The sequence below is a fragment of the Molossus molossus genome, unplaced genomic scaffold (assembly GCF_014108415.1).
Source record: "Molossus molossus isolate mMolMol1 unplaced genomic scaffold, mMolMol1.p scaffold_m16_p_1, whole genome shotgun sequence".
Classification (NCBI taxonomy): domain Eukaryota; kingdom Metazoa; phylum Chordata; class Mammalia; order Chiroptera; family Molossidae; genus Molossus; species Molossus molossus.
In genome coordinates, this window is record NW_023425344.1 from 189847660 (window position 1) to 189865138 (window position 17479).

General features: G+C 39.6%; 1 protein-coding gene across 5 annotated transcripts in view; it reads left to right on the forward strand.

Moving 5' to 3' along the window:
• TMOD3 (tropomodulin 3) overlaps positions 1-17479 on the forward strand; it is an 81867-nt gene that overhangs the window by 34683 nt on the left and 29705 nt on the right. For all 5 annotated transcript variants that reach the window (XM_036263894.1, XM_036263903.1, XM_036263926.1 and 2 more), the window contains one exon: positions 1963-2119. In XM_036263894.1, the coding sequence (XP_036119787.1) occupies positions 1963-2119 (157 nt within the window). The remainder of the gene's footprint in view (positions 1-1962; positions 2120-17479) is intronic.

Consider the following 17479-nt stretch of genomic DNA (forward strand, 5'->3'; position numbering starts at 1 on the left):
AGGATTGACCTTGTGGGGGAGGATCAGGAACCGATTCTGGGAGACCATTTGGGAGGCTAATGTGATATAGTCCATGTCAGCTTGGATCATAATTTCGACCAAAGTAATAGTGTTGGTGATGGAGAAAATTAAACAGACTAATGAGTATTTTTAGGAAGTGAAGGAATAGCACTTGATAGTTGATTGGGAATTTATTCTTCATGTGTAGTTCTTATCTTGATTTCAAAATCTGAGAGTAGAAATCTTGTGTTTCTTTTGTATGTTCCCGTAAACAGTTTTATGTTACAAAAACATTCCTGGTATGCGGTTAGGAATAGACCTTGGTTTTTCATCTTTATAGGTGAGCTTTCTGTGCAACGCATACCATTGTAGGAGGAGAACACAAAGGTGAATTTTAGTAAAATTACTATGGATCTCAGTAAATGGTCAAAGTTGAAGTGCTATATTTTCTAGCTATAAAATGAATATTTGTTATTATCATTATCCATATAAGATCACCCTTTATAACAGTCATAAAATACAGCATCAACCCTGGTAGGCTTGGCTCAGTTGTTAGAGCATCAGCTGGTGGACTGGAGGGTTGCAGATTCAATTTCAGTCAAGTTTACGTACATGGGTTGTAGGTTCAATCTCTGGCCCTGGTGGGGTCATGCGGGAGGCAGCCAATCTATGTGTCTCTCTCTCATCAAGTCCCCCCCCCCCGCCGTGTGTGTGTGTGTGTGTGTGTGTGTGTGTGTGTGTGTGTGTCTTCCCCTTCTACTATATCTAAAATCAAGGGAAAAGTATATCCTCAGGTGAGGATTAACAACAACAACAAAAAGATAAAGTATCATTGCCACAGCATCATTGCCTGTGTTGGGAGGTGTTGCAAAAGAGGCTTGGTTGGCTTTTTCGTGTGACTTCTCTGGCTGCCTCCCATTTTCAAAGCAAAGGAATATCCAGGAACAGTGAGACAACACCTCTTTGGCTTTTCACAGGCAAAAGGATGGAGCTCACATTGTCTTGTCACCACTTGCTATTCCTGGGCTTAGTGAAAATTCAGAGTAGCAACTACTTCAATCCATCGCCTCCCCTCTCCCCCACACTCAGTCACTTCATGCTGTAGCCATGTGGAAACCCAGAAACAACTCTTGCTATGAATGTCTCAGGGCGCCTTGGTGCATGAGTAGCAATGACAGTGGTTGCTGCAGATACATCCTAGTGGTGATGTATATGTACATACGTACACATAGAAGTTGAACCTTTCCTGTTGTGTTTAAACACAAACTTTTATCTCCTGATACCCTACTGTGTGATATACATGTTTTTATTATGAGAAAGTCTCAATGAAATAAAGGTAATTATGAAGGATTACGATATATATAGTCATTAGCATTCTTTTTAATGGAATTATTTTCTGTATATACATATATGCTAAGCTGTTATTAAGCATTAAAACACTATTTTTATAACTGTCTCAGGACATTTTATTTTTTCTTTATTGTTTAGAGAGAGAGGAAAAGAGAGAGAGAGAGAGAGAGATGAAAACATCAATGAGAGAGAACATCGATTGGCCACCTCCTGAATGCCCCCCACTGGGGATTGGGCCCACAACCTGGGCATGTGCCCTGACTGGGAATCGAACCGGCGACCTCTTGGTGCATAGGTCGACACTCAACCACTGAGCCACACCAGCTGGGCTGTCCCAGGACATTTTAAAAGTGAAGGGTATTTCCTGCTAGTAGAAGATACTTTCTGAGGAAAATGTGTTTGTGCCTATTTTAATAGTAATGTGTGAGTACTACCTAATTTAAAAAAAAAACAAAAAAACATAAAAACACCTTTGTAACACTTTACATTGTATCCCTAAAATGCTATAATAAAGTGTTTAATGTCTACATCACATTCCAGTCTATAATCTGTGCAAGCATATAGCATTGGCATTCTTGGTGGTCACAATGGTTGATTTATTCTCTTTGGCAGAATGCCCTTCTGCCTGCAGGTTTCCGGCAGAAGAACCAGACTTCAAAGTCTGCCACGGGGCCGTTTGACAGAGAACACCTCCTGTCATATCTGGAGAAGGAAGCTTTGGAGCAGAAGGACCGGGAAGACTATGTGCCCTACACTGGAGAAAAAAAAGGTCAACACAGATTTTGAAGTCATTATCTAACAGCACTTGATTTTTCTTTTTATAGTTAGGTCTAAAGAAAATAATATTTTTAGAGGTACATCATTGATAGCCTTAAAAATATGATCGTCTTGACTTAAAAATTGTTAGATAATTTGGGCATTTTATTTATATTTTTCATCAATTTAGCCAATAAGTTCCTTCTTAATGATTTGTTAGTGAGGTTTTATTAAACAGTAATTTTATATAATACTCTTTAGTTCTCTGCTGTAACAAATACTGAAAGTGTACTGAGGTAAAACTTTTATTTATTTATTTATTTTTTTAATCCTCACCCGAGGACATTTTTTTGTTTTTTTGTTCAGGTAGAGTGGGAGGGAGAGAGAGGAAGAGAGAGAGAGGGAAACATCGATGTGAAAGGGACACATCGAGTGGCTGCCACCCGCACGACCGACCAGGGCCGGAGACAAACTGCAACCGAGGTACGCGCCCTTAGCGGGAACCGAACCCAGGTCTCTCAGGACCGCAGGCCGACGCTCTAACCGCTGAGCCAAACCGGCCAGGGCCTGAGGTAAAACTTTTAAGTCAGTAGTGTATTACAGAATGGAAATGATGTCAAAGTGCTGCTCTTTTAACTCTTGTCTTTACGGTGGAATGCCATACAGTAATTTAGGCCACATTTTTGAAGATGCTTTTTAAAGGATATTTATACCCTTCCTTAGTAATACATAGTTATAATTGTCAATACTTTGTAATCAACATTTTCAGGAAATGTTTCTAGTCCAAGTCCTTCCCATTGCAGATTTCAACTTTAGGTAGTTTTAGTGGAGCAACACTTAACATGATGACATGGGTTAAGTTTTTCAGCTATCGGTACAGGTTGGCCAAAGCAGCCAGATTCTCCTTGCATTCTTATTTAGGATACTGGCATGAACGCTGGGGAATGGTGAAGATCAGCTCTTTCAGGCACTGTTTTTACACCCGAATCCTTAGTGAGCTGGGCAGGAAGAATGTTTAGAGCATAGTGCTTTGTCCTAGTGAGGCGCTAGCCTTTTGTTTGTGAAGGATGCCCTTCTCAAGAATTTGGCCACAACACTGTCACATGTAAGAGAAGCTGAAAATTTTATTTTAGCATTTCAGCCTCTGTAATAGAGGAAGACTAGTAAATGACTTTTGGTATGTATTCCATAAGATCTGCATCAGGCATTTTAAAAATGATCATCTCCAACCCCTCTGCTCTTTCTCTGGATCCCATCTCACCCCCATCATTTCTAGTTGAGAATCACTACCTTTGCTGCATGTATTAGTCATGATTCTCCAGAGAAACAAAACCAAAAAGGTGTGTATGTATGTGGAGAAGGAGAGAGAAATGGACTCACGTGATTGTGGAGGCTCAGTGAGCCTAAAATCTGTAGAATACGCCTGGAGGCTGGAGACCCAGGGAAGAGTAGTGGCAGTTTGAGTCCAAAGGCTGTCTGCTGGCAGAATTCCTTCTTGCTCAGAGGAGATGAGTGTTTATTCTGTTAAGGACTTTAGCTGATTGGATGAGGCCCACCACATTATGGCTTTACTCCAAGTTCACTTAAATGTTAAGCTCATCCAAAAACCATCATAAAAACAAACAATATTTGACCATATATCTGGGCACTATGCTCAGCCATATTAGCACATAAAATTAACCATGTGGTAGAACTGTTAATATCATGTTCCTCAGGTGTTTGGGGCCAGAAAAAGATTTGAAAATCAGTGCATAGTTTCAAGTGTGAAGAAGTTGTACAGAAATATCGGTTCCTTTGTATGTGTCATAGCAAAGACAGCTGGCTGAATCTTCCTCTCACAGCCATACCTGTAACATGATCGCTTCCATTCTGATTGTATCGAACATGATTTTATGAGACTAAATATTAGTTGATTACCTTTTACTATTAGGTGTGTTCCAGATAGATTTTGGGGGTATAATTAGGAAGAAGAACAGAAGTAGAAACAGAAGGAGAGATGTGAGAAGAGATGGCAGGAAAAAGCATGGAACTTGAGGACAGGAAGAGAAAGGAAGAGCTGCGTTTGTCCCAAGCTGGCCCAGGAAGCTCCCCAGTGTGCTCTTGTTTCATATTCCCAGTTACCCAGGAAAGGATCTCGGAGGACTAGAGGACGTAGGGAGAAAGGTAAAGAATTGTGGAAAATAAGAAAATGTCAGAGTTGAGAAATCATAGAGGTGAAGAATATGGATGACAACAAGGAAAAAATGCTATATTCTTAAATGTAGAGTGATAATTTTTTCTTGTTTTTTTTCTTTATTGATTTCATTTATTTATTTATTTTTCATCCTCACCCAAGGACATTTTTCCACTTTTATTCAGATAGAGTGGAAGGAAGAGAGAGAAACATGGACGTGAAAGGGACACATCGAGGGGCTGCTTCCCACACTACAGGGCTAGGGACAAATTGCAACTGAGGTGCGTGCCCCTGACCAGAATTGAACATACGACTCATTGGTCCACAGGCTGATGCTCTAACCACTGAGCAACCGCCCAGTGCTCTTTATTGATTTTAGACAGAGGGGAAGGGAGAGGGAGAGAGAGAGATAGAAACATTGATGACAGAGAACACTGATAGGCCGCCTTCTGCATGCCCCCCACTGGGCACCGGCCCACAACCTGGGCACGTGCCCTGAGTAGGAATCGAACCAGCGACCTCTTGGTGTATGGGTCAGCGCTCAACCACTGAGCCACACCAGCCGAGCAAGGACCTACCTCTGTTAAGAAACAAAAGCATTTTACTTTTTCGGTGCACTTAAACTAAAATTTGTAAAATGTGCCATTGGTCTCTAAATCATTTTCATACTAAGGTGACTGTTCTCAGAGGTCAGTATTTTTTTTTTTTTATCCTCACCCGAGGACATTTTTCCATTTTTTTGTTCAGGTAGAGTGGGAGGGAGAGAGAGGAACAGAGAGAGAGAAACATCGACGTGAAAGGAACACATCGAGTGGCTGCCACCCTCACGACCAACCAGGGCCGGGGACAAACTGCAACCGAGGTACGCGCCCTTAGCGGGAACCGAACCCGGGTCTCTCAGGACCGCAGGCCGACGCTCTAACCGCTGAGCCAAACCGGCTAGGGCAGAGGTCAGTATTTAATGGCAGCATCAGCTCCCCGTGCAGGAAATGTTATAGCGATGTCACTCAGTCCTTGAACTTCTTCCACATTACATGCCAAAATCACATAGTGATCCTGTGAATTACTTTTAAAGATCAATTAGATGATACTCAATTTTAGGGGGAGGGTACGTGCCCCTAGCAGGAACCGAACCCGGGATTCTCTAGTCCACAGGCCGACCCTCCAATCGCTGAGCCAAACTGGCCAGGGCGATACTCCGTTTTTTTACAGCAAAAAATTGGGAACCATTGAAAGGAATAGTTATCCAATTATTACAATCAACTACTTTCTCATATTCTGAGACCAATGAAATGACAATTATATTTGTTATTCTTTCAGTTTAAGGTATACCCTCTTTCTGGAGTTAAAATTACCTAGAACTGGCATAAGAGAAGGAATCTCCATAACACTGAAAATTGGATATTTCAGGATTTTTCCTTTTGACCACGAACAAAAACTAATATACTCATGCAAAATTTTCTCTCTCTAGATCATCAAAATGTTTAAAAAAGGCCCTAGCCGGTTTGGCTCAGCGGTTAGAGCGTCGGCCTGCGGTCCAGAGAGACCCGGGTTTGGATTCCGCTAAGGGCACGTACCTCGGTTGCAGTTTGTCCCCTGCCCTGGGTGGGTCGTGCTAGAGGCAGCCACTCGATGTGTCCCTTTCATGCCGATGTTTCTCTCTCTCTCTCCTCCCCTCATCCCCCCACTCTATCTGAACAAAAAAATGGAAAAAAAGTCAGAGAAGGACAAGTACCATATGATTTCACTCATGTGTAATTTAATGAACAAACTGAACTTCCAAGCAAAATAGAGACAGACTCATAGATAGAGAGCAGGCAGACAGCCCAAGGGGTGGAGGTGTTGGGGATAGTGATGGAGGGATTGAGCAAAACAGGGGGAAAAAAAGAGAACCCTTGGACATGGACAATAGTGTGGTGATTGTGGCGGGATGGGGTGGGTGGGGGTAGAAGAGAGCATAGAGAAGATCAATGGTGATGGAAAAAATTAAATTTTAAAAAAAGAAAAAAATAAAAGTGTATGTCAACATCTGAGAAGGAGGAAAAGTAATTCTAATTACGTGAAGTTCAGGCATTATGTCTCCAGTGCATTTGGGGGAATATTTTGTCCCACACGAGTAAATGTTCTACTTTCAATAGTGTAGTTTTATTCAGCAAAAAAAAAAAAAAAAAAGGTATTAGGCAGCTAGTAAGTCACAGCTTACAAAATATGTATTAAGGATGTTTTTAAGTGAAATAGTTATAGGAGAATTCACCGTATACATCTGTTCATCTAATCTAACAAGCTTATGGAAGGAATGGTATCATAGTATCAAGTAATCTTGGCAAAAATTGAAGGAAGCCCTGGCTGATTTGGCTCAGTGGTTAGAGCGTTGACCTGCGGTCCAGAGAGACCTGGGTTCTGTTCCTGCTAAGGGTATGTACCGCTGTTGCAGTTTGTCCCCGGCCCTGGTTGGGTCATGTGGGTGGCAGCCACTCGATGTGTACCTTTCACGTTGATGTTTCTTTCTCTCTCTCTCTCTCCCCCCCCTCCCTCCCTCCCACTCTATCTGAACCAAAAATGGAAAAATGTCCTCGGGTGAGGATAAAAATAAAAATTTTAAGGAAAAGTTTTTTCTATAAGTCTACTATCTTCGAAGAAACCAAAAGGTTGGAAAATTAAAACAGTACCATAATTCCAGTATACATTTCTTTTACTTGAAGATACGATATTAAAATGTTGGGAAGCGCCCAAATGGTGTGGCTCAGTGGATTGAGCACCTTCCCATGGACTGAGAGTTCCAGTTCTAATGTAATCAGGGCACATGCTCGGGTTGTGGGCTTTTGATCCCCAGTAGGGGATGTGCAGGAGGCAGCCAATTGATGTTTCTCTCTCACATCCATGTTTCTATCTCTTGCTCTTCCTCTCTCTAAAAAATCAATAAAAATATATTTAAATAAATAAGAAAAATGTTGGGAAGCTTTTCACCTCCTTCTCCTTGAAATTTTGCAAAAATGTAACTGAGGCATTGAGCAAGACAAGGGCGAGGGAGAGTGTGCTTCCAGCTTTTTTCTCATTCCCGAGAATGGTGAAGATGCAGAGCGCTACTGTAGCTGGTGACTACTTCCCATCACATTATTACATATCTTGAGTATCTTGTCTCCAAGATGAGTAAGACATTAAGAGCCTTCCATAATTTAGACACTTGGAAAAATAATTTGCCCTAGTCTTCACTATTTTTTCCTCTCGTTTTGCTTTGCTTTGCCAGGAGTCTTCCTGCCCATTTCTGAAATCACACTTCACCCTAACTTAGACTAAGATTTTTTTTCCTGGGTGTCCCTTAGTTCATGGGCAGACCATGCTGCACCTTGTACACTACACTCAGGTGTACCAGTGAATTCCATTTGAGCTTCTGACCCACCCAGACTGGGCTACTCTCTTCCTTGCAGAGCACAAATGCTCTCCCTGTTGGCCTATGGGGTAGAGCCATCTATGCTTTTTGTGGGTTTTCCTCCCCCTCCCTGAGAAAAGAATGCCCTTGGGTTTCTTTCCCACAAATCTCATGTGCCCCACCCTGCTTACTAAAGGTGAATTTAACCGGATTGCCTTCAACTAAGGATTTCTCATATACTTTTTAAGTTATTTATTTACAATTGCCTTAGCTTTCCAGAAAACTTACTGTAGTCACTCTTTTCTAAAAGAGGTTTTCCTCACCTTGCTGAGTACATGATTTCTGTGGAGGAAAGACAGACCTGATCTCTTAGTAAACCAGAAATGTGGTGGTTATAATCTTTCTAAATCAACAAGATAATGTAACTGCCAATGAGCAATGGTTTCCCACTAAGTTCAAGATAAAGACCGGCTCTTATTTTGTACTTAAATCTTAGGAGTTCTGTATGTCCCTTGTATACCTCTAAACAGTTGTCTTCCCAGATGCTGAGGCTATTTAAAATGAGCTACTTAAATTAGTCATGCAGATGCTGACATTTCCTTTTCAGACTGGTCATTGTATCTTGAATGATTCACTCATTTCTCTTTTGGGATAAGGAGTTAGCCAGATGGATTGTTTATCGCTCATGTTAAGACCTTGTTTTATGGGAAACTCTCTGGATAGCCTTACCCATGCTGGATATTCCTTTCCCTCCAACATGCCTGCATATAATTTACATACCATAGAATGTGGCCTTTAATTGTTCCAAAATCATATACTGTAAGGCTCTGTTTTTATTTTATTAACTTAGGATTGTTATGCCCTCTTGATGAATTGTCCATTTTGTTATTATGATATGACCTTCTGTATCTCTGGTAGAAATTTTTTCTATGAAATCTGTATTATCTGATATCAATATAGCCAACCAACCTTGCTTTCTTTTGATTAGTGTTAGCATGGTATATCTTCTCTGTTTGTCCCATCAGTTCTTTGTTCCTTTCCTCTTTTTAATATCTTCCATGTCTCTACTTTTTGAATTTATGAAATATAATTATGATAACTTTTAATACCCTTACCAGCTCATTTTATCATCTGTCATTGCAAAGTCAGTTTTGATAAATTGATGTTTGTTGTCTTTTTTATCCTCACCTGAGGACATTTTTACATTTATCTTCAGATAGAGCCGGAGGGAGATAGGGAGGAAGAGAGAGAGAAACATCGATGTGAGAGAGACACGTTGACTGGCTGCCACCCACATGACCCCAACTGGGGCCAGGGACAAACTGAAACCGAGGTACGTGCCCTTAGTGAGATCCGAACCTGGTCTCTGGTCTGCGGGCTGATGCTGTAACCGCTGAGCCAAACCAGCCAGGGCTGATTTTTTTTTTTTATAGATTGAATTTTCCTGCTTCTTTGCATGCTGATAAATTTTATTGGATAACTGACATTATGAATTTTAACTTGTTGGTGCTAGATATTTTGGTTTCCCTGTAAATGTTCTTGAGCTTCATTGTGGGAAACAGTTTGACCCTTTAGGGTCTTATTTTTAAGATTCAGTAGATGGAATTGGAGCAGTGTTCAGTCTAGGGCTAATTATTTCTCTGCTATTGAGGCAAGACCCTTCTTAGTTTTCTACCCAGTGCCCTGTGAATTATGAGGTTTTCCAGTTGGCTGGTGGGAATAGGTTTTACTCCCAGCCCTGCTTGAGCCAGGCACTATTATCTCTAATATTTTCGGATGTTTTTTCCTTGTCCCCAGGTAGTTTCATTACATGCATGTGCAGATCATACTCTGCTGTGTACTAAGAGGTGGCCCTCTGCAGATCTCCAGATCTGGCTCACTCTGTGTAACTGTTCCTGCTCTGCTACTCCGTCCTACAGATGCTAGCTGCCTCGATCTTTCTGGACCCCAGCTCAGAGAGTTCCCCAGACTGCCTGGGTCCCTGTTCCCTGTGCTGCAGCCTGGACACTTCTCCAGGCAGTGAGCAGGGCAACTACAGGGCTCCCTTTATTTCTCATCTCTCAGGGATCGCTGTCCTTTGTTGCCTGGTGATCATTATCTTGATCATGGTCACATATTTTGTCCATTTTCAGGTTGTTTTAAATATATGGGTAAATTCTGTCATTTCTGCCAGAAGTAGAAGCCTCCAGAATCATATGCTGTAGATAGCCTATTTCCCTAGCTAGATATAAGCTCTCCAAAGAATCTTTTGTTTCATTTTCCTTAAGATGTTTTTCTAGTTCATCATCTAGTATACACTAACTTTCTAAATATTTGCTGAATATTTATTGATGATCATATTTATTGATGATAAACCTATTGAGTAGGTTTCTTGTGTGTCATTGGGTCAAAAAGCACCTTTTCAGGATCTGCCCCCTTATCCTTCAGTTTGGTTGATTTGAGGTTTGGGTGCTTCCTGTTAAAAGGTCTATCCAAAGTCCCCTGTGGAGATTATAGTGGCCTACTTGCCTTAAACCTTTTCTGGAACGAGCTAGCTTATAAACACATAACTAGGTTAGAGCCTTTCACCTCTATAAGAATGAAATAACTAAGAACATCTGTGTTTCTGGTTATTATACTTTTTATATGCTCAGCAAGGATGGGAGCTAAGACTAAGATACTGTTAACATTGTGATAGCTGTAACTGGGTATCAGAGCAAAAGAGATAACTAGTGAAGAAAGGTCCTGGCAATAAAATTAACACGGTTCATAATCTCTCTTAACTGATTTTGGAACGGTGACTAGGATCTTGGCAAGATATCCCTCCCCCTTTTCCTCTTGGTACAAACACGTCTTTGGATAAATGCCATGCATTTAAGTTACTATAATATGAATTCTTATCTTGCTTTCGCTTCTGTTTCCTTAGCTCCCATTTTATAATTGCTGAAACATTACTGAACTATTGTAACATTTTTAGCAACCAAAAGTCATCCCTGTTTTTGTTTGTTTTGTTTCATGAGTGGTGTGGGGGGAACACATGTCATTTCATACTTGTCTGATCTAGTCATTGTTTATTTTTCATATTTTGCTGCAATGTAAAGAACTAATTTCAGTTTTAAAAATCTAGTGTTGGGCCCTGGGCAGTTTGGCTCAGTGGTAGAGTGTCGACCCATGGACCAATGAGTCATAGGTTTGATTCCAGCCAAGGGCACACACCTCGGTTGCAGTTCATCCCCAGCCCTGGTTGGGGTCGTGGGGAGGCAACCAGTCAATGTGTCCCTCTCATGTCAATGGTTTTCTCTCTCTCTCTCTCTCTCTTTTTCTCTCTCTCTCTCTCTCTTTCCATTTCTCTCCCTCTCACTCTATCTGAAGATAAATAGAAAAATATCCTCGGGTGAAGATTAAAATAAAAAAGCAGTGTTAGCCCTGGCCGGTTTGGCTCAGCGGTTAGAGCTTCGGCCTGCGGTCCTGAGAGACCCGGGTTCGGTTCCCGCTAAGGGCACGTACCTCGGTTGCAGTTTGTCCCCGGCCCTGGTCGGTCGTGCGGGTGGCAGCCACTCGATGTGTCCCTTCACATCGATGTTTCTCTCTCTCTCTCTCTGTTCCTCTCTCTCCCTCCTACTCTACCTGAACAAAAAAAAAAAAAAAAAGGCAGTGTTAGATTTCACTATGTTAAATAAGGAAATTAAAGTCATTTAGATAGAATGCTGTCTGCTGAAGAATGAAAGTGAATAACTATTTTTTCAGATATTATGTTATTTTCAAATAATAATAGTTATAAGTCAGGGCTTTTGACCATATTGCAAGGAGAGGAAAAGTAAAATTAGATTAAAACAGGATAACTCATCCTGTTTTCAGAGCTATTATACAGATCAGTGCTTATTAACTTGAGTAGGTAAGAATTAAACCTTGTAGAGAGCTTTTTCCAAAACTAGGCATGTCTAGCCAACCCTCACTTCCTGAGTTTAAAAACCACTGATATAGATACTTGGTCATATCTGGTTTTTAGTCCTCCTGAGTTGCTAGTTTGTTTTGGATCTCGATATCTCTCTCTCTCTCTCTCTCTCTCACACACACACACACACACACACACACACACACGAAATTCCAGGAGAAATAACAAAGAATTAACACGTGTCTATTATGTATATTATGTACTAGTTCCTTTATTTTTTTTATTTTTATTTTTTTTCTTATTGATTTGAAAGAGAGAGGAAGGGAGAGGGAGAGAGAGATAGAAACATCGATGAGAGAGAACATTGATTGGCCACCCCCTGCGTGCCCCCCACTGGGGATTTGGCCCACAACCTCGGCATGTGCCTTGACCAGGAATCCAACCGGTGACCTCGGTGCGTGCATCAATGCTGAACCACTGAGCCACACCGGCCGGGCTCTACTTGTTCCTTTATATATGTTAAATCATTTTATCAGAATGAGGTTGAGATTTCTGTAAAGAGTAATCCATAATTTGACAAAACACATCAGTGGTAGAGCGTTGACCCATGCACCAAGAAGTCGCTGGTTCAATTCCCAGTCAGGGCATATGACCAGGTTGTGGGCCCAATCCCCAGTAAGGGGCATGCAGAAGGTGGCCATTGATGTTCTTTCTCATCAAAGTTTCCATCTCTCTATTCCTCTCTAAAATCAATAAAGGGGAAAAAAATTAAAAATTAACACATCAGAAGCAACATGATCATAATAAATGGAATTCTAATAAGTGTGTTAATAGATAGTTTTGGATAAAAACGGTATCAAATTTGTGCATTTTCCTACCCTCTGCAAAAACACACCCAACCTATGTAATACCTTACATCTAATGAAAGCCTAACATTTCACTCATCCTGCAAGATATTGAGAGCATAAATCAAATTAACCATTAGAAAGGAGATCTGTTTTTCAGCATTTCATAGTAATTAAGATTTTTACTTAAATCTAATTGATATAAGACTAATCTAAATTAACACATGTTTGAAAAGCGTTTTCTGTTATATGAAATCGGTCCAGCAGTTTGCTAGTTATGTATTTCTCACAAATCAGCTGATTTTGACTAAGAAACACACACACACAGTCTCGCTAATGTGTTTGAAATATTTTTTTTTTCCTCTTTGCATTTTAGGGCGCCAAATATAAATTTTCTTAGGAAAACCAAAAAACTCATGTTTAATACATTGGCCCCTTGGTGTGTTTTTAACATCTTTATTAAAAAGCAATCCACATCATAAAATGTATCTACTTAAAGTGTACAATTCAGTGTTTTAGAGTTGTGCAACTATCACCACAGTCTTAAATTTAGAACGTTTTTATCATTCCCCAAAAATACCTTGTACCCATTAGCAGTTAATCTCCATTCCTCTAATCTCTAGCTCTAGAAAATCACTAATCTACTTTTTATCTCTAAATTTGCCTACTCTGGACATTTCATAGAGATGGAATCACACAATATGTATTTATGACTGGCTTCTTTCACTTAGCATGTTTTGGATTTTCATCCATGTTACAGCATGTATCAATGCTTCATACCTTCTTATTGACAATCCATATTTCTTTGTATACCACATTCTATTTATCTTTTCATCAGTGAAGGACATTTAGATTGTCTACACTTTTTTACTATTATTAATAATGCTACTATGAACATTGTGTATAAGACATGTTCTTATTTCTCTTGGGTATATATCTACAAGTAGAATTGCTGGGTCACATGGTAATTATGTTTAACAATTTGAAGAACTGCCTATCTGTTTTCCATAGTGGCTGCACCATTTTATATTCCCACCAGTAGTGTATTAGGGTTCCAGTTATTCCACATCCACACCAACACTTGTCTTTCTTTTTGATTACAGCTATGAAGTGATAGTGCATTGTGGTTTTGATTTTCATTTCCCTGAGGACTAATGATAGTGAGCATTTTTTTATGTGCTGTTAGACAGCTAACTCTTCTTTGGATAAATGTCTCTTTGACTTTTTTCCTTATTTTAAAATTTGTATTTTAATTATGATTTGCATCAATCAAGCAATATTTGATTTATTATCAATACATTTTTTATACTACATGTGACTTATGAGATATATGATTTGAAAAAATTTTCTCCCATTCTATAGGTTGTTTCTTCACTTGTTTTTTAAAATATGTTTTTATTGATTTTTTTTTTTTTAGAGAGGAAGGGAGAGAGAGATAGAACATCTATGTGAGAGAGAAACGTCCATCCGCTGCCTCCTGCATGCCCCTATTGGGGATCGAGCCCACAACCTGGCCATGTGCTCTGACGGGGAATTGAACCAGGACCTCTCAGTCCATGGGACAACGCTCAGTCCACCGAACCACACCGGCTGGGCATGTTTCTTCACTTTCTTGATGGCATCATTTGTTCCACAAAAGTTTTTCATTTTAATATAGTCCAGTTTATCTATTTTTTGTTGTTGTTGTGCTTTTGTTGTTATATCTAAAAAAAAAAAAATCATTGCCTAACTCAAGATTATGGGGATTTATTCTCTCGTTTTTTTCCTAAGAGTGTTACAGTTAAACTTTGACATTAAAGTCTGTAATCTATGTTGAAAGAACAATTCTTTATCAATTGAATTGTCTTGGTACCCTTATAGAAATACATTTGATCATAAATATGAGTTTATTTCTGAACTCCCAATTCTGTTTTATTGTTCTATATGTCTTTCCTTATGCACCATACACTGGCTTGATCACAGGAGCTTTATTAAGTGTTAAAATTGAGAAGTGTGAGTTCTTCAACTTGGTCCTTCTTTTTCAAGATTGTTTGGCTCTTCCACATGAATTTTAAACCTTGTCACTTTATGCAAATAGTAAGCTAAGACTTGTTAAGGATTTGTTCCACTCTATCAGTCAATTTGGGGAGAGCCCCTTAGATTTTGTCCTTCTTGGTACTAAACTTAAGTTCTGCCTATTATATCCTTTCTCACAAAAGTAATTTTATTTTCATGTTCTAGGTACACATTAAAAGATAATTCTTACACTGTATTAGTGTTAAACTAACCATGAAGATCCCTGGCCCATTTGGCTCAGCAGTTAGAGCACTGACCTGTGGACCAAAGTGGGTTGCAGGTTCGATTTCCAGCCCAGGTTGGGGTCATGTGGGAGGCAGCCAGTTCATCTCTCTCTCTCTCTCTCTCCCCCCTCCCCCTCCATCCCCCCATCCCTCCCTCCTTTCCACTCTATCTTTAAAAAATCAATGGAAAAATATCCTCAGGTGAGGATTAACAAAAAATTATATAAAAAATAAAAACTAAACATGAAGAAATGTGTAATAATTATTTTTTGTATTGTTAAAAATACAATATTGTATAGGCTAACTCCTTCCACAACAAAAATCTATATGTACAGAGAAATGATCATAAAAAGGAAAACCAAGAGAGCTCTTTTAGAGCTGTGTGTGTGTGTGTGTGTGTGTATATGTACATATATACATGTATATATGCATACATATATATGTATGTGTGTAAATATATTTATTGTTATTGTTGTTAAATAGCAAAATTCTAGCCCTGGCCAGTTTGGTTCAGAGGCAGACCATCGGCCCACGGACCAGTGAGTTGTGGGTTTGATTCCAACCAAGGGCATGTACCTCGGTTACGGTTCGTCACCGGCCCTGGTTGGGGTCATGCAGGAGGCAACCAGTCAATGTGTCCCTCTCACATCGATGTTTCTCTCTTCATTTCTCTCCCGCTCCCTCCCACTCTATCTGAAGATAAATAGAAAAATATCCTCGGGTAAGGATTAAAAAATAAAAATAAAAAATAGCAAAATTCTGTATCACAGAAGAATTTCCATAAGCCCTTTCATTTTGTTACTTTTTCTGAAGAGATTTACTTTGTATTTATAAGTATTAGCAAAGGTTCATGTATGAGGAAAAATTAGATAATAACACCTCTATGGAATGTGGATGAGGATTACAAAAATAAACATTTTAGATTTTTATAATGCTTTAAATTCCATTGGTGCCTAGAGTAAGACATAGGCAGCTATTTGATAGTTTATGTGGTTTTGTTTAGTAAGTAAATGCCATAATTTTGCGGTTCTTGACTTTGGCTGCTATGTATTTGAATCCCTAGAGAGCTTTTGAAAATCCAGATGTCCCTTATAGCACACCAGACCAATTAAGTCGAATTTCTGGGGTGGGACTTGGACATGACTTTTTAGAGTTTCTTGGGAGAATCTAACGTGCAGCCAATATTAGAACCACTGCCAAAGACAGTCCAAAATGCAGATGAGATCGAGCTCAGGAAAATGTAATTATTCTGAAATGGCAATGACAGGTAAACCATCTGAATTGTATGCCACTTTACTTATAATATCAACAACTATGAAAAGTATTATGGAATTATTGGGACATAATGATTTGAATTTTTGCCTTTATTTGTGAACCAATAATAAAATATTAATAATTACCAGAACTCCAAAATTTGGTACTAAGAAGATAATTATACATACCACCATATAAGCCCTGGCCAGTTTGGCTCAGCGGTTGCAGCATCGGCCTGCGGACCAGAGAGTCCCGGGTTCAGTTCCTGCTAGGTGCACGTATCCCCCCCCCAAAAAAATTAATATATTCATACCACCATATAGATAGCCATTTGTTTGAGGAGAAAAGTCCACTTGCTAAACAAAATTAAGTTTGAAAGCCACCAGTGTATTGGAAGAAGCACCGGGTTGAGAGTTTGGGAATCTGTTCTAGCTCTGCGGTGTAACTTTGAACCAGGGTAATTAAATTATACTTTATATAGGAGTTGAACTGGAGGATGTAGGGATGAACAGAACATTGAAAAGCTCACAGAAGATAGACATGCAGAATATATAAGTGTAGCTGTAGTGAAATGTTCAGGGAATTAAGAGAGCACAGAACTGTATTTCATCTGGTTCAATACTGAGACAGATGCATTCATGCACAAACCCCTTCTTCCCTACTGGTAGAACCCATCTCTGAAATACACTGAAAATACCAGGTGCTTACTTTCCTAGCCACCCTTACAGCTGAGGCATAGTTGTGTGACCCAGAGCTGGTCAGTAAGATTAGAGGAGAAATCTACTGGACAGTTTTCCTTACAAAAGTTGACAATTAAGACAATGCCCTTTCTTCCTTCCTGTCCTGATCTTGTTGGATGAAGACATGATACTTAGCCTATCAGTCTCAAAGTGACCTTTGTAATACTAAGAACAAAGGCCTCCATGCTGGTTACAGTCAAAGAGGAAAATGAAAAAAGCCTAGATCTTTGGTGTCAAGGTTGAGCTGCTGAACAGCCACATACCTGTGGACTTATTAAGTGAGATCAAAATACTTATGGTTTGAATCCTTGGTCCTTTAATAGTGGTCTGTGGATCAGCAGTATCAGCATCAGCTGGGGCGGTTAAGAAATGCAGAATCTCAGAGCTCACATCAAACAGACCTCCTGCATCAGAATCTGTATTTTAATGAGATCACTAAGTGAGTGAGATACACATTAAAGCTTGAGAATCACCATTTAAACCACCTTTAATTGGTTAAAAACATCCTTATAGCCCCGGCCGGTTTAGCTCAGCTGTTGGAGCATCAACCCGAGCATGGCAATAAAATACTGATTTTCACATTATAGGTAACCTTGTTAGTATCCATTGAGCCTTAAAAGCACAGTAATCAAATGTTTCAGACTACCACTCAGGACATATAGGAATTTCTTTGCAATTAGAACTTGAATTTCTGGAATAATTGCTTCTGCCATTCCCAAGGGACTATAACAGTTTGTTGCATAAGAATAAGAAAGTGAAATTTCTTTTAATCTTTTTAAAGTTTTATAGATTTTTGTGTTTATTCCTTTATTTTTTGATTCAGTAATTGTAGAGTAAC